General features: G+C 37.7%; 1 protein-coding gene across 1 annotated transcript; it reads right to left on the minus strand.

The window, feature by feature from the left end:
* Nucleotides 1–2,371: 2,371 nt before the first annotated feature.
* LOC138937790 (microtubule-associated protein futsch) lies at nt 2,372–22,297 on the minus strand. The gene is made up of 16 exons (XM_070304396.1): nt 21,024–22,297; nt 19,739–19,923; nt 19,456–19,652; nt 12,234–19,342; nt 11,916–12,130; nt 11,509–11,824; nt 11,242–11,420; nt 10,929–11,118; nt 10,570–10,805; nt 10,106–10,493; nt 9,662–9,773; nt 9,243–9,582; nt 8,456–8,500; nt 7,896–8,012; nt 7,728–7,836; nt 2,372–7,530 (listed from the first exon to the last, which is right to left on the minus strand). Exons 1-16 carry the CDS (start codon nt 21,166–21,168, stop codon nt 5,477–5,479), a joined length of 11,937 nt encoding a protein of 3,978 aa, XP_070160497.1. The 5' UTR covers nt 21,169–22,297; the 3' UTR covers nt 2,372–5,476.
* Between the last annotated feature and the right edge of the window lie 50 nt (nt 22,298–22,347).

Consider the following 22,347-nt stretch of genomic DNA (forward strand, 5'->3'; position numbering starts at 1 on the left):
AGCTTTTTATAATTCGTTATTAATTTATAATTAATTATATTATTTAAGTAATTTTTTAATTTATAAATTCAGTTAGATGCACTAGTGCGCACTGATGCACATTAAAAGCTATTACCCAGATAGCACAAAACATCTTCAGGATCATCCTGAATATGTCCAGGACGGTTCAGGACATTTGTAGGATGTTTTAAGATATTATTATAAATATATTTATAAAAGTTTAATATGCATACATAATTATTTTTAGTTGTGTCGGCTATTTTATATAATTTAGAAATCTTAAGTATTATAATAAGTATTAATGTCCTATAAATGTCCACTGGATAACCCCTGGATGTCTGTAGGATATATCTGCCCTATCTATTATATTGGATGTCTTTTGGATTTCCAGAGGACATATACATGTGCAATTAATTGTTAACGTTAATTTTGTTTAATATTAATAATTGAATTGATGCGCACATTTTCAGATATCCAAAATTATTATTTATTTAATATTTCATGAGAAATGTTACTGTTCGCAACATTCCAAAAACTTTACAAACAATAGTATTCAACCGCTAATTCGTTTGTTTACCGCTATGCGACACGCGAACTCGTATTTGAGATTTGGTCATGAGAATTATATAAAGCTTGCAAAGAGCAACTGACAGGAAATTACAAATGTAATTATTTTCTATCAGTTCAATTTCTGATGCAATCTCAACATAGGGAATTCAGATATTGGATTGTTTAGAAAATATTACACAACTCAAACCCGGGAGCCAAACCTAAAATATTCATGTACAGCACGAAAGCCTCAAATATTAAAGAACGATGAACTATTTTTAATATTAGATTTTTAATATTGGCAGTAAATAACAAAACATAATTTTAATTTATATTTAAATTTTAAAATTTGCTCCTTGAAATATACGAAAAATATCCCTAACATATCCTATAAAAATCCTTAGGATGTTCCACAGGATCTCCCCGGATTCTCCAGAGGTTAATATACGGCTATCATTTACTCTTCCTCAGGACATCCAGAGGAGATCTGAGGATTACAATGGGATATCCTGAGGATATCCTACATGTATGTCCTGGATGCCCTTTGGACGTCCTAAGGACATCCTTGTGCTGTCTGGGTATATATAACTTTATATAAGCATAATTTATATATAAGTAAAACGATAAGATATATAATTATAATACTCTACTACAAGTCTTTTTAAAACAAACAACAATAGATACGCTTTGCTTAACGTTATTTTCGCACGAAGAACAAAATTCTTCGTTCTTATTTGTCCACCAAACGCTTCGGAGAAGAAATAGTGTAACGGAGTGCAATTATAATATATAAAAACTTTTATAAAATTTTTATATTTCTTATATTTTTAAATGTATTTTTACACGTATATAATAATTTGATATCCTTTATTTTTTAATTGTTTATTAGAATTTTGACTCTGAATTAAATCGTGTAAAACATAAACGTATAAATATTATTAAAGAAGAATCAGAATCAGTTTCTGGATTTAGTATTTTAGTGTAGTAAGTTTACATTAATTTTTTTATCTGAGTATAGAATAATTATTTTTTTATTAGTTAATGTTATTAATAATAGTTCAACTTTTTGTTATATTTTTTAATCTTAATGTTGTTTTTAAGTTTACATTTTTTGATGATATTAATAATTTCAAGAAATTTATATATTTTATATTTATTAAATTACATAATACTTACTATCAAAATTGAGAAAAAGGAAGCGCATGTTTTGCATATATATAGCTACATCTGTTAAACTTCTATATTTCCAAGAATATTTTTTAGAGATTTAATTATTTTGTTAGAGAAATCACATACATGTATATGTATGTATGTATGTGTATATATTTTTTATATTCTCTTGTGTAAAAGATTGTTCATTATTTTCTATTTTTTAATAAAGAGGGAAAAAAGTGGCATAGAGGAAGAAACCTAAAAAAAAAAAAAAAAAATTCACGCGCGCGATGATATATATTATTTCAATATATTGAATTTTATTACAAAATCTTTTTGTTTAGGCTACAACATGTAATATAATAATTGCGTTTAGTCTAGACCCTTATCAAAAGAAAAGCTAAACTGCACCACGTTTACTATTGTCTTAATGAGCCACTCCGCAAATTTATACGCCTCGAGGAAGGACTCATAGGGACAAGAAATAGGGAGAAGAAAAACACACATAAATGCTAGAAAAATTCCCATGCGTACAAATTGAAAAAATCCATGCCCGTATTGCATTCAAAAATTATTCAACTTTCCCATAATTCTAACAACCATCATATCGCAAATATATGTATGTATGTGTATATATATATATATATATATATATATATATATATATATATATATATATATATATATATATATATTCAAAGATATTAAAAATTACTTCACTAAATGCAATGCCATGTGCAAAAATTGTGTTTATAATATCTCTGAATTGAAACGACGAATGTTCCAATACTTGTAAATATTTAACAACTCGATGTTAGCGATACTAATCGGTATTTTAAATTACTGAGAAATATCACTTCAAGATACAAAGAACAATTCAAAACGCACATGATCTATAACACTCTTTCATTAAAAAAAAAAAAAAAAATGCGCAAATTTAATAAAGATTTCACTTTCCCTTAATCTTCAGAATAATTTTCTTAGTTCTGAGAAAAACGGGCCATTGGATTTTGCATTAAATTTTTTAAATATTTCTAAATAACTTTGATTTATAAAATGACATTGATCGTTCTGACGTACAGATTCGTCGTCGAGACAAGGATTTCATATGCGATTTCCGATATGCCGGTGTAAATAATATATGCCTATCTTTATATAAATCAACGTCAATGTAAATGAGATCGCGGGACATGCGTCCCGCCGATTGCACGCTAAAAAAAAGGAAGTAGTATAATCGCTATCATGATACATCTCTAGTTCCTCGATGCGTAATCTAAGAATCGGCGGCTCTTAAGACTTGCTGTGTCTAAAGAAGAAGACGAAGTAATTGTATATATCAATCGCGCACAATCGATATACATCGTAATAGGTGTAAAAATAATAAAATTAGTGATAGTAAACCCCTCTATTATACATACGGCATGTAATTTGTGTATGTGAATGTGTTCTCTTTCATACGTGTATACGTGTATATAAGCGTTCGATCCGGTCGTAAAACGTTCAACATAATAAAGGAAACTCTCCCAAGCAAGCTAATTCTAAGATAATGTAATATCTTTTTCTTGTTTATTCATATAGCTTCTATTTATATTAGGTATGCACGTATGTGTGATAACTAAACAGATACATGATTTTCTTTTCTTCCATCGCATCACATACGTCACGGCCACTAGCGGCCTCGTCTTAACTTCAAAGAGCAGGAGGCTGTCACGATCATCACTATAAGATCAAAAGAAAATTGAGATGCTTTCAGCTATATCTGTTCGAATAATGACTCTTATCCCCGTCTACTATGATTTCCTTTCTGGACTTAGAATCGAATCATCGGTCAGTAACAATATCGCAAACTTGACACTGATATAGTGCTTACTTGCGCAATATTAAAGCCAAACAAATATTTAATAAATTTCAATTAATTATGCATTATCTCCGTTTCTTTTTTAAATCAGAAGATTTAAAAAATATTGACTAATTTAAAATTAGCTCTAACTCTATCTCTGACTAATTTAATCAATCTAAAGAAAAATTTCTGATAGTTGTAAGATTCCACGAATTGTGTTGATTGACACAATTTTATTCTTGCGATAACTCGTAATTTTCACATTAAACGAAATAATCATATTAAACGACATAATGGGATGATTATAGTAAAACATAATCATATAAAAACGTTTGAAATATTAAAGAAGGATATGAATATATCGACAATTTTGAAAGTACAGGAAGGAACTCCTAGAAAAGCCGCGCAAGACAATGCTTTCAAAATATTGTGCACTATAAGCACAAATACTCAGACGGATTTTAAGTCAGAATCATTATCTCAAGTCATAATCACATAATACATTTCTATATAATCTGCATATATATTGTTCACATCTCTTTAATATAATTTGCTATATATAATATAATATAATATAATATAATATAATATAATATAATATAATATAATATAATATATATATATATCTGTTTCTCTTTCTCTTTATTTGAGAATGTCAGCGCGATATATTTTGCGCAAATTTTCAATTAAAAGAACTTGCACGTGCCTGAATAATCGAAAAATTATATAGAAATATATAGAAAAAAAATATACAAATTAGAAATATAAATCATTTCAAATATATAAATAATTGCACTGCTTCCACATATATGCAGTGGTACGCCAATTATGCTAATGCTAGTTTTTTTTTATCAAAGTCACTTTTTCCTTGCTTTTTGCAAAGAGTATACTTAAAGCAGCCTCCTGCTCTCCAATATAACTATATTTAGTGGTTTCTCAGAATTATATGAAGTAAAATTTGTAAAATACAATATACTGTCTATATCATAAATTCTTAATCTTTTTCTTTATAAATAATTATAGTAATAGTCTTCATAATCTTTTGTTAATTTATTATACTCAGATGCCATTCTCTTGAATTAAATTTAAATATTACATTTGTGCCCTTTCCGCACTAATTCATTTTTATAGTATATTCTGCATGACTGCGTTTCTCTCTCTCTCTCTTTCTTTCTCTCTGTGTATGTTTATATATATAATACATATATAATCTAAATGACTTATATATTATTTACATATGTACATGTTTAACAACAGTACGTCGTTCCAGCCAGTTCAATTTTTCAACTTTCCTTTTTCATCGTTATTAAAGATTAATTTTTCGCGTTCCCCGTTCCACGGAACATACAACTATTACGCGGAACGCGGATACTTTCTCACTTTAAAACTTTTCGGGAGTAACTTTGTTCGCAAATTTCCACTGATGGATTATAGTAATAAATGATGATGAAAAATAATTCAGGTCAGATCTTTTGTTTCATCATCACCTGGATAGGACGACCGTTGTATCTCCATTATCTTAGAGCTCTCGTACAATCGCACATCGTCGTATATAAATCCAATCGAACTGAAAGCTAATTACAGAAAAACTTACAACTCTTAGAAAATAGGCTCCGCCCCGTCGCTCTAAATTTATCTCTCCATTTACTCTACACTTGGCCAACCTCGTATTTGCTTCCAGCGATATTTTTTCCGTAAGAAGTGCAAAAATTACACAGGACAACTGTTTGCTTTAGAGGAGTCGAAGAGGAAGACTCTAGCTCTATATTTCACGCGGCAAACGCACTAGTATTTTCGAAAAATCGATTCTCCCGGAGTATGATATTCGCGTTTACATTGCGTTTATCGGTTTTTCCTCTGCGGCAAAAGTTGCGATTTTATCTGGGCGCGCTCTCCCTACTTAATAATTCAGGGTTGGCCAAGCTCTCATTCATGCTACGAATCAAGATCGTCCTCTCTCTGGCTACTGAAATAAGATACCAGCCCACCAAATTCGCCGGTGCCCTCTTCATCGTACTGTTTGTTACCGACATTGGGATCGCCTGGATGCGACTGCTGTGGTGGCAGCGGTCCCTGAGGTGGTGGAGGCCCCTGGATCGGAGGTTGGTTGTCTGCCGGTGAAGAGAAGTGCTCCGAGGGATACGGTGAGCCCTGGTAGGCGGCTGCATCGTCCGCCGTGGACATCGGCGGGGGTGGTGGATAGGCACCGTAATGGTAATTGGGAGGCGGAGGCGGATGATACGGTGAGAAGTTACCAGGTGGTCGATTGGGGGGCGGCGAAGGTTGTTGCAGGTTGTGATTGACCGGCGAAGCGTTGGTGAACGGCGGCATCTGATGCCTGGGTCCCATGGGATTCTCGGCAAACCTGGCCATCGGCGGTCCGCTCCGTACGTACGGCGGGGGCGGTGGCGTCGGGCCGCCCTTGGTCAATGGACTGCCGGCTGATGGCGGAATCATCGCCGGTCCGCCGGTTAGAGGTGAACTGCGATCTCGATTATTGATCGAGATTGGTCCACCGCCCGACGGTGACGGATCCATTGGATGATGGGGCGTGTGATACATTTGCGGTCCGGGTACTCGCATACGCATCGGCGGCGTGCCCGATCTAACCGCGGCGAAATGCGACGGTATAGATGATTGACCTGCCTGTCTATATGGAGATGGAATCCTGGCGCGTGGCTGCATTTCATATCCCGTTCGCGGACCGCCCATGATTTGTCCACCGACATTAGGCCCACCAAAGTACTTGTGACCCATTGCGGCTGCTGCTGCGGTGAAGGACTGCGGACTGTTGGATACTGGTTGGGACTGAAGCATTCTTGTAATGACGGAAGACTGTTGGCCAGATGGTAGCGCTGGATAAACCGGCTGCGAGTTCGACGATTGTGTCGACGGTGGGCCTGGTGTCGGAACGGCACTCGCCGGTGGTGTGGAGGGCGCCGAACCAGATGTACTGCTACCTGGTGTAGGAAGAATATTCGGAATATCATTCTGTTTCATCTCCGGGTTCGAGTCGGTGCCCATACCGGCCATCAAGCCGACTTCGACCGCGGCCTTAGCCGCTGCCTCTGCGGCTCTGGCTGCCTCTAATGCAAGCGTCTTCTTGCCTTTGCCACGACCTCGTCGTTTCGGCTTCATCGGCGTCCCGTCTGGATTAAAAAGCTGTCCATCCGGTCCAGTCATAAGAGGCATATGCCCACCTTCGATGCTTCTATCGGTTTCCGGTGTCAAACTCGTAGGCAAAGTATCAGGATTCACGTTGTGCGATTGCATATTACTCACGCCATCCGGCGTGCCAATAGTACCGACGGTTGCCGCCGGCGCAATGCCCAGATTTGACGCACTATCCCTGCGCATTTGCTCAGCAATTATCTCGGCTTTGCTGCGACGTCCGCGTTTTTTCTTCTTAGGCGCCTCGCCATCCATTCCCTCGGGCGCGTTGGGATCCCTCTGTCTTTCTGCTGCCAATATCTCCAAAGCTTTCAAACGCGCCTTCTCCAACTTCTTAGCTTCTCGTTCCTCTTTCTTCTTCTTTTTCGCTATCTCGATTGCCGCGAGCTCCAATTGCCGTCGTCCGTATTCTTCATCCAACATCATCTGCTCGAGCTGCTCCTCATCCAAGTCAGCCAACTCCCCAGCACCAAGACTCGTCAGCGAACCCTCGGGAACATCTCCGGTAAACGAGCTCGCCACCGACATTGTTGTACCTGTCAGTCCGACATTATCTGGAAGATTCTCATCCATTTTAGACGCTATATCGATAGGATTGTCCATGACCGCGCCAATCATATCTCCATCTGTATCATCCTTTAATTTCTGTTTACGTGCTCTGTTTTTGCTTCCCGGTTTCGGTCCAGGTTTCTTTCTTTGCTTCGGCATATCGTCCGACAATGATTTTCGCTTCATTGCAAGACTCTTGCCGTTACGCGGTTTCTTCAGTGATTTGTTCTTAAATTTTAGAGCATCCTTCTTGGGAATATAAACATCTCCTAGAAAAGTTGACCAAAAAAAGTTGACCTAACCTAACCTAACGATCATTATTTATATATTTATACATAATGTAATTCATAAATACATGACAAATGCACAATTCTTTTCAAGTAAAGAAATTGCGTGTAGCGCTTTCCTAACGCTGCACTATGAATATCTTTTGATATATAAATAAGATATAGAAACGCTACATTACCTGAATCGGAATCCTTCTCCCCATCATCATTTATGTCATCAGCCTCGTTCACCACAAATTCATCTTCGCTCTCGCCAGTCTTCCTCATCATCAGCGCCTTCTTCAATTCCTATAAAATAATCAGAATTTTAATATACATAACAACTTTGTTAAATTAAAATGTCTAACCTCTTCACTGTCTGATGCTATTTCCTCTCGATAATTGATCTTCCGTCCTCGAGTCCTTCTACCTAATATTTCCTCCTCTTCTCGTCTATTTTCGTCTGGAAGTCCGCCATAAATAATCTATAAAAAATAAAATTTGATAAAATTATTATTAAAGGAGTGTTTATATATGTACGACCCAACTGGCAATTTATTGTTCGATTGTTATCACAACGTTTCGACCATATGGTTTTGATCCTTATCAAGTGCACTAAAATTACAATATTAAATAATGATAATCCCGTTACAAAAATGAAATAAACAAATTTATGTACCTGCATTAGTTAAAGTTGAAAGAGAAAAAAGCTATGTCATAATGACACACTGTGTCAACCACTCTATTTAAGATACCGAGAAAGACTAAACGACCTTTATTAATCTATCGTATATGTTATTTAAATTCTCTGTATCCTTTTGAGAGTTAACAGTGTTGTCATATTTTTTAATAAAATTATTATTATTTTACTTGTGTGTAAAAATATCATGCAATTATCATTAAATCAAAGTATAAAATAAATATATACCTTTCGTCTAATAGTTGGAACTTTTTTCGGTTTAGGTAGAATATCCTAAAAAATATATATATATATTCAGCATCAATTTGTATATTGCAGTGATAAAGTAACAAATAAGAAAAAAACAAAAAAACATAGGTTGATAGCATCGTATTTAAAAAGTTTACTATATAGGATGTCTCAAAGTTACCGCACCACCTGCTAATGGCAGATTCTTGAAATCATTTGAAGATGATTTTTCCTCAGCTAAATATCAAGAGAGATCATCATTTTTTGCAAATTCTTAATTTTTCCATCATATATTTTTATAACTAAGTCTTAAATTAAAATTCTTTCCCTCTATTAAAGTAAACTCTATCTGAAATTAACTAAAGAAATAGTTTTAATGCTATAAAGTTTAGTTTGCAAAAAGCCCTTCTTTTTGAATCATTTATAACACGGAAATTATGCCTCGATATTTTTGCTGAGGAAAAATCATTTTAAAATGATCTCAAGAATTCGTCATTAGTAGTCATTCATCATTATTAGTGTGATGCGGTAATTCTGGGATACCCTATATATTAGATATAAGTTAGTAGTTTTTGTAAAAACCCAAAGAAGCAGTTCATTGAATAGTAGAAATTTTTAAATACTTAAAAATAGCGAAAATTATTTTAGGATATAGTGATATAAATAGAGAAAATGAGCAATGAAGTAAAAAAACAACAATTTCACATTGTTAATGATCGAAGCAGAATATATTACGCTGTTTTTCACGTACCAAAAAAGCATCAGTAATTAATTAAAAAATATTTACCTTTTTGATTTTTTGAATTGGCACTATCTCTGGTGGCTGTGAAATCTGAGGAATCGGATCATCTGAGGCTACTTCTTGTAATTTAACATCTTTCATCTTTACATTACTTTCACTAGTGTTATTTTCAAAATTCTCTTGTTTATTAATGTCCATCACTTCAGTCAACCCACTAGTGTCTACGTCTTGCAAGTTAGGTTCACATTGTTCTTCAATTTTCGGCTCATCTTCTTCATCGTTCTCGCTCTGATTGTCGGATTCTATTATACGTTTTCTCTTTTTCCTTTTTTTGCCCTTTGTCTTGGGTACTGTTCTGATCCTGGATGTTGGTATTGTTCTGCTTCTGCAATAATAAATAATTTTAAATATTCTTGCTCATAATCTTTAATACATCATTTTTAATTTTTATCTTTATTTTGTACTTTTTCTTTCTCTGCCTCCACGAATTATCACTATCCTCGCTATCCGAATCACCCCATATCGATCGCGATTTCTTTCTCTTTGGCCGATCACTCTCCTCACTGTCATCATTGACTGAAAAAAACACATTTATCTAAATAATTTATTTTTAAATTTTACTTACAATTAGAATATTTTATCACAGAGACCGCTATAAATATTTAAATCGAACATAAATCACAAAACTCAGAAAATTGATCGGTTTTATCAGTTGAATCAATTTTATATATATATAAGAATTAAATATATATAAATTTTAAATAATTTTCATAAACAATTTTTAAAAATTATGCAATTATTTTAGTTAAATTTATACTTATTAAAAATATTACTAAAAATATTACATAGAAAAAATATGCGTAGAGAATTGAGATATTAAAAAATATAAATAGTTTGTCACAACTCACTAAAATCTTCATCATAAGCCCTAGTCATACGAGCTCTGGTAGATCTTCTAACAGGACGCGAGTCGCCTTTTCTACCACGTCGTTTTACATCGGCAAAACTATCGTCGGATGATGTAATATGATCATCAAAGTCTTCCTCTTCTTCGGAACTCGTACCCTTGAAATCTTCATCACTATCTGGATCGTCTTCGCTGCTTATATCAAGGCTGTTTAATTTTCGATGTTTCTTACGTGCTAACAATTTCTTAGCAACCGTATTTTGCTTCTCTTCTATTTCATCAATCATATCTTCATTCTCAATCTTATATTCCTCGTCGCTTTCTTTTTCTGGTTTTGATTCCATATCGTCCTTATCCTCTTCTAATTGCGTCATCTTTAATGCTTCGGCCTACAAAAGAACAGACATTATATATAATAATACTATCACATTTGCATATCATATATTTGTTGTTTAATCATTTTACCTGAGCCTCTTCCTTCTCCGCGTTGACTATCGTTGCAATGTCTTTTCCCCTTCCCTGGTTGCCAGCACCTTGAACCGCTTCAACTTCATCCTGAATTGCGGCGTTAATCATATCATCATACTCGTTAAACTTGTAGGTGTTGGCGCATCGACGTTCACGTAATTGATAAACTGGTTCGCTTTCTTCACTGCTCGATGTTTCGGAACTAGAGGCCGACGAGGAAGAGTCCGAAGAGTCTATAAAAACAAATCGGCATAAATTATATAACAATAACACAATTATTAACTTACATGAATATTATATATATAATTTTAATTACACTTAAAATAATTTAAATCAATTGCTACATTAAAATTTACCGTTATCCGATTCCTGACTGGATGCTTTCGATCCTTTCGACATGCGTTGCGTCTCGCCTTTATGAAGTACGTTATCTAGACTTATGCCGACAAAAGCCAATCGCTTCTTCCGTAGTACTTCATTCTCGTGTCTCTTTGTCAACTGATCGAGTGTTTTTAATGTTTCTTGTAGCTTAGTCACCAGCAGATTCTTAAAAGATAATTTCGTATGCGGAATAAGTATACGGAATTAAGAAATATATTGATTAGCATGCAACATTTATATATTTTATTCATATGCAAACAATTAATTCTCAAAGTAAGACAAACTTACATGCTGGCACGGCGGACAAAACCAGTCGCCTTCAGGTATAAGCATAAGAGCTGGCCTGAGGCATGAACAATGCCAGCCCTTATCACAAGAATCACACAAAAGAATCCATTCGGGATGATCAGCTTTGCCACATTTCTGACAGGCATACTCATCCTCAGCTTCTTCAACATCACTTTGGGCTAACGACAAATAAATGCAATGAAATCATAATCAAATATAAATATAATCAAATATAAATATTACATTCTTTTTGAACGATAAACTTACCTTTCTGTGCAGTTCTAGCACGTCTTAACGGTTCAGACTCTTGGTCTTTTTCGAGATCGCTTTCTGGAGAAAACTCGTGATCACTTTTAAACAGTAAAGATCCCTCGCTCTCGATATCTTCATCTTCATCTTCTTCGTCTTCGTTTTCATTCTCTTCGTCACTGCTAGATCCGGATGAGCTCTGCCATGGATTTGCTTCGTTAAATTTGGCTAGCATCTTTTTCTTTTTTCTCTTTCGACGTTTCTTTTTAGACTTTTTCTCCTTTTCAGTTTCTTTTATGATAACCTCTTTTATATAATCCTCTTCGCTTTCCGGCTACATGAAATAAAACAATATTTGTATAATATACAATTATTTGTACAATCTATAGCTATAAAATTTTCATTTATTTAATCTAATAACTTACTTTCTGCTTCTTTCTCTTTTTCTTCTCCGATTCTTTTTTCTCTTCCAAATCACGCATAGTTTCCTCCTCGATTCTGCGTCTATCTGCTTGTTCTTTAATTTTCAGCTGTGCTATTCTTCTTGATTGCCTGACAGGCGTCTCATCCTGTTCTAGTCCTGGTATTCCTGTTTCCAGTGAAATATCTCTACCTATTTCTAAGCCGAGGACCATTTTTCCTGTAAAAACGATTTTTCCATTTTAGTAGGTCTTTACGCTAACATTTTATCATATTCAATAAGTTATATGTTCTCATATATATGTTCTTACATATATACTTACGTTTCTTTCGCCTCTTCTGCGTTGTATTCAAAGCATCATTAGAAGCCCCATCGGGATGAGCACCAGGCGATATTTCTGACGTCTGATCGCCCTGAAATTCCGCAAGTTTCGGCCGATTGGGACGTCCACCTCCTCGAAAACCACGCCTTCGTTTACCTCTAGGACGACCCCTAATCTTTTTGTCAATCGGCATCAATTGCATAATATTCGGATCATCACTACCATCTTTAGCCGCGTACTCCGTTGCGTTATCGGGATCACATTTTGCAGCCTCGTCCTCGGAACTCATCGCTACCTCACGACTCTCTTCAATGGATTTTCGTAATTCTTTATCGGGCATACGCCTTGCGCGTAGCTTCATCCTCTTGCCGCCCATCATCTCTTCATCTTCTTGTTTTATAGTCCCATCCTCGGAATTTGACTCATGAGCGCTGTTTCGCCGTTTTCGCGAAATCTTTGGCGTTTCCGTAGTGCTGTCTAATTTCCATCCCTCGTAAACCATTTCGGATGCTGGCTTTATACGGATACTTATCTTAGAAGCATCATCACTTTCGGTAATATTTTTCAAAGTGTCATCTTCGGTAATATTCTTCAAAGCGTCATCTTCGGTAATATTCCTTAAAGTGTCATCCTCGGTATTATTCTTCAAAACATCATCATCGGTACATGCTAAAGGATCAGCTTCCTCTGATGGCACATTAAAAACGCCCTCGTTGTCCATGCCTGTCGAATCGCTGTCAGAAGCTGCAGATAAATCGGAAACTTTACCTGCAGGTAGAGTTTTTATCTCAACATTCTGAATTTCTAAAGATGATTCTTTTCTTTCCACAATTTCCAAACTGATTTTAGAATCCTCTATCGCTGCAGCAGCCGTAGAATCGTTAATCGTGCCAAAATCGTTTTGAAACAATTGCGTTGTAGAGATCGCCGATATTTTCGCTTCATCTTTGATTTGTGGTTTTAATTTTTCAACCTCGTTCAATGTATCTAAATTCTTAAGCGCTTGTATCTCGGTACTTACTAAATTTTCCAATGTCTTATCATCGGTTTCCAAGTACGGTGGCTTAGATTTTAGCGGAGGAACATCTTCCATGTCTGAGATATCGATCAATCTCTTGCTGGCTTCTTTCTTGATATCAGCTTTTAAAGCACTAACTTCCGAGATGGTCTCTCGAGTAAAAAATATCATCGATTCATCTTTCGTACTTAAAGGCGCAGTGAAATTTTCTGTACTTTTATTTATATTCAAGTTTACACTAAAAGGCTCATTTTGATTGTTACTATCCAAGTTATTAACATTTTCCATCTTTATAGACATCGAATTTGGATAATATAAGGCATCTGAAGATACGCTGTCTTCTAATTTCGCATCTTCAAGATGCGATTTATCCGCAGCTAAAGCATTATCCAATTTCGCTAGCACAATATCCGATCCTGTTTGAATCGGTGGTAAACTCACCTCTTCCACGGATGGTTTAGTTAAACATTCTTCTTGCAATTTATTGTCTTTAACATAGTTCATTAGATCTTCTTTAAATCTTTTACATGGAATAGGCAGTTCTTCAGCAATGTGTTCATTTACATTCTTCAATCTTACAATATTTTCCGTATCCAAACTGATGTTCAGTTTTTCGTCAATGTCTCTTATATGCTGCTCCTTTACATCAAATATATTGATCACTTGATTATCCACAGCGTTACTTTCTGCATTTTCTTGGGCAAATGAAGACTTTCCAAATTTATTCACGTCGTTTTCGCCGAAATTACACACATTTTCGAGTGTTAAGCAATCTGTCTTTTCCATCACTTCATCAACTGCATCTTGAGAGTCTTGCACCGTTTTCACATTATCAATTAAATTATTAAAATGTTCTTTATTTTTCTCACTATGGCTAATAGACATCTCAAAATTCTTTTCTAGAACAGATTCAGTTATCTCTTCAGTCATGATTGGAGCTACTAGTTTCGTCGCATCTGACACTTCCAATGTTTTGGAATTGTCAGTAATAAAAATATCGTGGATGTCTGTTTTTTCTTGGAATTCATCTTTATTTAAAGGCTTTGTCGATTCGTCATTCAAACAATTTTCAATATTACTATCAATGTTGCAAATAGACATAACTTCTGTCTGCTTATTAACGATCGTAACATCTTCATTTAATATTTCAATAATTTTCGTTTGTGAAGATTCTTCTGCTTGTTGCTCAGATAATTTCTCTTGAGGTGCATCAAAGTCTAAATTTATGCTGATAATGTCGTCTTTTTTGACAGATGATTTTTCCAGCAGATCTTCGTTAGTCTTTCGTTCCATCGAGATGGCAACATCATCCTTAAAATCACTTTGCGCCACATTAGGATCGAAAACATTATCGCTATCATCATTGGAATCACTATCGTAATTCGCAACTAGCGATTGTTTATTCTCATTCATTACTTCCTGTTGTGATTCTTGAGAAATAACATTTGTTAAATGTACATCTAATTCAGTAGTTACAATTGTTGTATTTATCTCTGATTTTTCTACACTTTCGACAATTTCTTTACTTTTACTGAGATCGTAAATATCTTCTACTACTGTCATATCTTGTTTATCAATATTATAAATTTTGCTTTCATCTTCTGCAAATTCTTTATTGTTTTTGCTTTGCACATCGGTTTCAGATGTCTTTTTCTCTGCGATTTCAGTTTCTATTACAGTCTGAAAAGATTCTCGTTCAATATTTGCTACAACAGAAGCTTCTTTTTCGGAATCCATCATTACTTCCGGCTTTACATCCTCTGGTTGTTCATCATTCATTGTAACTTCCTCAGTTTCTTTAAACGATTCATTAGACTCAGATACGCGATCATCTATAACCATCTCTTCGTTCGAATCTTGATCGATGTAAGAACTGAGATTCTCAGAAACATCATCGACGTATTCGCTTGTAGCCTGAACTATGTTAGAAAAGCTTGTTTCTTTTGTAGTTTCGACAATATCCGATTTAGGCAGTTCAAAAATGTTTGTTTCAGATATTATTTCTGATAAATTAAATGTAGAAGGTTTATCAGTGACAGATAACGTATTTTCAACTTTTTTATTGTCTATTTGCCCAGATTCACTTTGTTGAGATGAAGAATCCTGCACAGATATATCATCGGAACTGCCTATGGTAGGAACTAAGTCATGTTTATCATTCTCTTCAAGAGCAGACTCTGAAACGGTCACAGAATCCATATCAAACACGGTATTGTTAACTTGTACATCATTCAGTCCTTTTTCTTTAGTCTCTTCGAAATCACCGGATCCATCATCCTGCATCCCTACGTCCGACAATGCATCAGTTCTTTCGCTATTCTTGTCGTAATTAACGCATAACGAATCAGCATCGGAACCGATCGGGCCTTTCATCTTCTCGTTATCTGTGTCAGTCGAATGATCTTCCTGACCATCGATTTCAGAAAAATTGTCATTCTTATCACTCTGCTTGTCGCAACTCTCTCCAGCGAAATCAAGATCGTTCTTTTGAAGGCTGTTTGCTTCCTGATAATCCTCGGATAATCTGGCTGCATTCGTGGAATCCAATAACTCGTTCGAATTGTTATCCTCGAATTCCTTAAGATTGATCAATTCTGCTTGTGAATTTTGAGTAAGAAGCGATAAAGACGAATGCGGTGTTGTCACAGACTCGATTTTCCTTTCGTCTTCCTTGAAGCTGTTTGAATTAGCAGACTGATGATTGTTTTCAGTTTTACAGTCATCGATTGGTTTTTCATTTTTATCTTTTTTATCATCCGATAGCTGTGATTCAAAATTCTTGTCGTCCAACATTTCAAAAGGAATATGTTTTCGAGCTTGTTCCATGCTTTCAGGTTTTTCAGAATCAATAGACTGATCACATTGTGATGGCTCAATAATTTCATTATCTACTGGTTCAACTACGCTGGATTCACTAACCGAACTGATTTTTATTGGATCTTCTTCAGTCATACTTATATCATTAATACTTTCATTTTCTGTTACTGCTTCTGATGTACTTGTATGAGTTTTTGAAAAATAATTTTCTTCCATTTCTTTGCTGGTACAAACAAATTCTTGTATACTCAGTTCTTTATTCGCCTCTATTGAAACTTTCACAACAGATGAATTAGTGGCATCACACTCGGATACATCGCTTGATTCTATTGAGCTATTAAATGCTGCAGTTGTTTGTTGATCCCACGTGTTGCTTGGTGCTTCAATTTTTTTCATGTCTTCGCTATTATTTCCGCATGGAACACTCTCAGACTCCGAAGTAAACAGACCTGTTTTTAACAAATTATTGTTTGTTTGCGCCAACTCAAAATCTTCTGTATCTTTGTACGGACAAACGGTATCATCCACTGGTTTCGATGAAGATACACATTCATATTGCACAGTATCCGTTTTATCGTACGCAGATGCGATCAAGCTTTGCTCCGATTCTAATTTATCGGTTTTCGAGGTATAGGAGATACAATTGGGACCAAAAAAAAATCTCGGTGGAGAATTGGCAATTGCTGGTTTGCATTCGTTATCCGCTATTTCGGGAGTACCTGGCTCGCGTGAAACTATCCTATTCGAATCGTTTTGTACATTAGCTGAATCTACCATAGACAGTTCAGAATTTGTACATTGTTCGGGTGTCTGTGAGATATCTAGTTGATACGACGATATAGAAGAATCACACTGCACGAATTCTTGAAGCTTAGAATCACTTTCCTGTTCCATTGTACTCGTACTCTTTAAACTTACATTGGACATTTGCAATTTAACACTATCTTCGATGGTGGTTTCACTTCCTGTGTTTACAAAATTGTTGTCATCTATTTTGACATCTTGATTTACATCAGGAGAATCTGTGATTTTAATTGGCGATTCTGTATCCATGTTCAACAGTTTTTGCTCTGCATTGTCATGTTTGTAATCATTTGTATTTTCCTTCAGTGATATGTCTCCTTCCACATGTGATATGATACTACTGTCACATTCTGTTTTCTCCTCCGGTTTTCCCACGTCCCACCTAGATAACCTTTTGACGGGACCAGTTGTACTTTTAGGTATTATTTGGACGCCCAACGTCTGCTTAAACTTTGGCTTCTCTTGCATAGAATCTACTATTTGACAATTATCGTTTACACTTAAATTAGATTGCGGATAGTTTCTATTTAATTTTACAGGGGTTTTATTCGACACTATCGAGCCCGTAGACACCTCGTTCTCGGTTAAAACCTTACTCTGCGATAATGTCGCGGTAGCTGAATCAGGTTCAGTTTTTGATTCGTTGCTTTCTTTATTGTCAGTGGGCGTGTCGTCACCGGGATTACCTGTCTCACATTCCGCGCCGGAACCCTCACCGTAAAAAAAAATTGTCGGTTCTTCCACAGCTTCTCCGACAATGGGATTCACCGCGTCACAATCACTACCAGATCCTTCGCCTTGAACCATCATCATAGGTTCCTCGATAGCTTCGCTCACCTCATCCCTCCAATTGCCGCTCATCATCGGTCTCTTATCTATGGAGCCTCTGATTGGAATTACGTCCGCTCTTATCCTCTTCAACATGTCTTGCTGCACATCATCACCCTCTAAGGGACGTTTCAGTGGTACGGTGTTCATCCTCAAGGAAGTAATCTTGCTAGGATCGGGAAGTATCGTGTAGCTCGGTAATCTATGCTCATCCTTGACGGGTAATCTAGCTGTATTGTGATACGGCGTCAATGACATCTCGTACGCGGTGAATGGCATTTGCCGCTTGCTCAGATCGGCCACCATCGCATGGTTGCGCATCATCACGCTACGTGCATCGTACGGTAAATTCGATGTTTCCGGTTTGCTCAGCTTCTTTGTGCTCAGATCCATCTCTCGATGCTGGAAGTCCTGCGTCCGGTAGCCCGGGGAAGGCAGATCCATTGTCTTCCCCAATTTTCGACTAGAAAGATCGATTCCGGAAAAATCCATCGGTCTGTTCTGCTCGCTTGCGCTCTCCCAGCCACGCGGTGATGTCGATAAGTCTATGCCTCTATGGCCTCTGAGAGTTGCCGATTTTTCAGATTGATTTCTTGAGCAAAAGTCTTGCGGCAATCTGTCGTCCTCTCCATTCATGGTACTTCCCAATATACCGCCGGATCTTGCTAGAGATTCCGCTATCTTTTCCAACGATTTTGATCCGCTTGGCTTCTCTAGTTTTTCTGACTGTATCCTCACAAGATTAGCAGCCAATTGATCTATTGGCTTGACAGATAGTTTGCTGTGTGCCATGGAAACAGAATCCGTGGAGGAAAAAAGTACGCTACTTTTGCCAGATAATTTCTCGAGCGATTTCATAACAGGATCTGTCATCTCGTCAGAGGCACCATATTTTCTCGTCGCGTTTAACAGCGCAGTGACAGGTGTCGTTGGACTTAACAACTTTTCTTCAGGTGTCTGTTTTAACTCCGAAATATTCACCAGTTTCAGTGGAGACGAAGTAATAACAGGCGTTTCTATCGATTTTAACGGCGCCGATTCTTCAATCTCGGATTTTACGATATCTGGTATTGTCTGTTTATGTATAATCGCGGATTTGCTCTCCGATGCTGAAGAATCGGATGTTTCGTCGGTAGCCTCTCTGCGGCTTATGTCTTCTGATATTACATCCACCTTCATGTTTAACGTTTTCAAATTAGACGCTGATAATGTAGATGAAGTGTTCATACATCTTGATTTTATGCTCGACGTTTGTACCATTTCTTGAGAATCGTCTTCTTCTGTAATCTGCTTGGAACTTTCGTCATTTGTTACATCTTCCTCTTCCGCATCAATATCTTCTTCCTCGTCATTTTCAGCTTCATTAGCATCATCTTGATCTTGTTCATCCTGATCATGTTCATCTTCAAACTCGTCACTTCTGCCGTTCGGTAGCTGTTTATCATTCATTTCGTTTGCTTCATCTTGAATGCCATTCTCTTGCACAATTTCGTCTTCCAGACTTGGTGATGTCGTTACTTGACCAGTGTCTATTATAGGTTTTTCAGAGATTTCTAAACTATTGCTATCCTCGTTAATTGGTATAGCTCCAACTTCGCCATTCGACAAGGTGTTTATGAGACTAACAACACCCTCTCGATCCCTAGTACAAAGAATATAAAATATGCACTATTGATAGATTGAATTAATAATAAAAAACAATAATTTTCAAAAGCATATTATTGCTTCTAATCTAGTGTGTAATAAAAAACTTACTGAGCTACTAGTTCCCAATTCTCTTCGTCTAAATCTTCCCTATAAACCCTTATGTTGCACTCCTCGTCCAGCTGACACCAATATGCTAATCCACTTTTGTCCCTTCCTAATGGCTCCACACGTAATTCATCAGCTGCCAATTTATTCACTTCATTCTTAAATTTTTGATTTAAGTCAAATTGTGTTTCCAATAGTATCTAGAATACAAAAAGGGCTTGCGCATGAAAAAATGGATTAATCTTTTAATGTTATAGATTAAAAAAATATAATTATAGATTCATACTTTAAGTAAACGCAGTTTAACAGCAATGCGAGCCTTTTTGTAACCAAAGCGTTCAAGTTCCCATCCATCTTGATTAGAGTACGTGTGGCAAAACTTGACTAGTGCTCGTTCCCATTTTTCTGGCGACACAGTTTTACGTGTTTTACGTAACAACTTGATGTGCAGGTCTATTAATTCTCGTGACACTAAAAAGAGTAATAATAAATTTGTAGGAATCACTATCGAATAAATACAAGGAAAATTTTTAATTGAGAAATTCTATATTGACCTAATATAACAATAAATGATTTATGTCAAAGCTTTTCCGACAAAGTGTAATATTTAGTGTAATATTTATTTAACGTTTTATTTTTCAAATGCGTATAATTGTAACAATGATACTGATACAAAAACTAAAATAACAGAAAAATATATCTGATAGATTTAATTAATTTTAAATGTTACAAAAAAGCAGTTCAAGGTTAATGCTAAAGTTGACTGAATGAAAATACAAGTAATGTGTGAAAAAGAAACACAACATAGAACTGTTTTGTTTCCATAGAATAGGTTTTTCATCGTGCGGATTCACGGTCGTCGTATACGAGTCTCATAGTACCAACGATCAATGACATTTCTTCGAAATTGTAGTAAACCGGCGCGTCGCTTGTAACATGTATGTAATCACGTGTAACAGACAAGTTGACAACAAGGAAGGTGGCAGCACGCGGCAGAATAACAACAATGTAAAACCTATCTCGCGTTTATCTGTCACTAACAACGGTTAGCTTAGGAAACATGTTAGTTACGCCAAACGTATCGGCGCGAAACGTGAAAGGAAAGGACGGGCGGGGAGGACGTTTCGCGATCACCTTCATCTATCTCGCGCATCAAAACAAAAAGCAGCGGTCGCGTATGCCGTGTCCACCTTGCTCGTCATCGCGCGTTCGAAGAGAGAGAGAGAGAGAGAGAGAGAGAGAGAGAGAAGTGAGAGATACGACCCGTTTGCCGGAACGAATCGACAAACGGAAGAAAGAATGAGGCTCGCAGTCGAAGCGGAGTCGTACGAAGGAAACTAATGGTACGACGCTTAGACGACTGGCCTTTTGCGGGGGCGGATCGTTGTCGTTCCCTCTCTCGCACCTTTTCACATATATTCTATTTCCCTCTCTCTCTCTCTCTCTCTCTCTCTCATGACACACACCGTCTAGAGCGTATATACACGTCCGCGTCTATCGGCCCTCCCTCCCGCGCACACGAGAGCACATACATACAAGCGTAAAAGGGAGAGACCGCGGTAAAGACCCACCTTCCTGCGCGTTTTCGAGCATCTCCTGAAGTCGCGCGATGTCCGGATAAATGATGCCGCAGGATTTGCCGAAGCAGCCAAGGAACGAGCAGATCACCGCGAAATTTGGGTCACTCGCGCAAGAGGCTTCGTTATCGGACGCCATTTTTCCGACCGCTTCTCGTCGTTGGGCCCCGTCGCCACCGCCGTCACCGTCACCGTCACTGTCACCGTCACCGTCACCGTCACCGTCACCGCCACCGCCACCACCACCGCCGCCACCGTCGCCGTCGCCACCGCCGTCAAACAGACGATACACACTACTACGCTAAGCGACTCGCCGATGGCTTGCCGCGCATCTTATTTTCCACTACACTTCGCGGATTAAACGATCAACAGTGGCCGATAACGTTTAACGTTAGTAGCGTGAAAAATTTCACGGCGTTCAATCGTCGCCGAGCAGGTAGTAGTAATCGGCCGCCGATCGTCTCGACGCCGACGCTTCCCGTTTCCTCGCCGCTCTCGTCTTCCTCTACCTCGTCGTTTTGTGCGCTGTGCGCGCCCTTGGTGTCCTCTCGCGCGCCAACGAGGTGGGGAAGAGTCACAACACACACGCAACACACGTTCACGGGAGGAATAGAAAGAGAGAGAGAGAGACGGAGGTGCTTATTCCTCCGCCCTCTCTCAAAAAGTAGACAAGTGAAAAGAAGCGGCGCCGCCGCCTCTCTTTCTCTTTCTTTCTCTCTCTCTCTCCCCTCTCTCTCTCACACACACTTTTTCTCTCCTACACTTTACTATCGTGCACTCGTATATGTCCTCTTGTCTCTCGCAATTTTTTCACGAATCACGGACACAGACACATCGCGCGTTAGAACTCTAATGCGCGTTGTTTCCCTCTCTCTCCCCTCCCCCCTCCCGCCCCTCTTTCCACTGAAACTCCTTCCGTTTCACACTAGCTCTCTTCCTCTCGCGCGCAATACACACACGACGTTTCGCTCCGTCGATGCCGAGAGCGCGCGCGGGCGTGCGCGTGCGCATGCATGCACGCACGCACGCACGCACGTACGTGCGTACGTCGCGACGACTACGGCGACGTTATTAGCCAGGAAGGATACAGCGCGTATAATGCACGCTCCACGAAACCGGATATCGCGCACTGAACGAGAACGCGCGGGACGGGAATATCGCTCCGACTTTTGCAGGCCTCGCGTCCTTACGAGTCCTAGACGAACGTACGCGCGTGACGCCGCGATCGCCGAGTCACCGGTACACACGAGCGGCGCAGTAACGACACCACCGCCACCACCACCACGACGACGACGGCGAAACGCATCCCCCCTTCCTT

The sequence above is a fragment of the Polyergus mexicanus genome, unplaced genomic scaffold (assembly GCF_030449975.1).
Source record: "Polyergus mexicanus isolate NDT 795.1 unplaced genomic scaffold, iyPolMexi1.0 SCAF_11, whole genome shotgun sequence".
Lineage (NCBI taxonomy): Eukaryota > Metazoa > Arthropoda > Insecta > Hymenoptera > Formicidae > Polyergus > Polyergus mexicanus.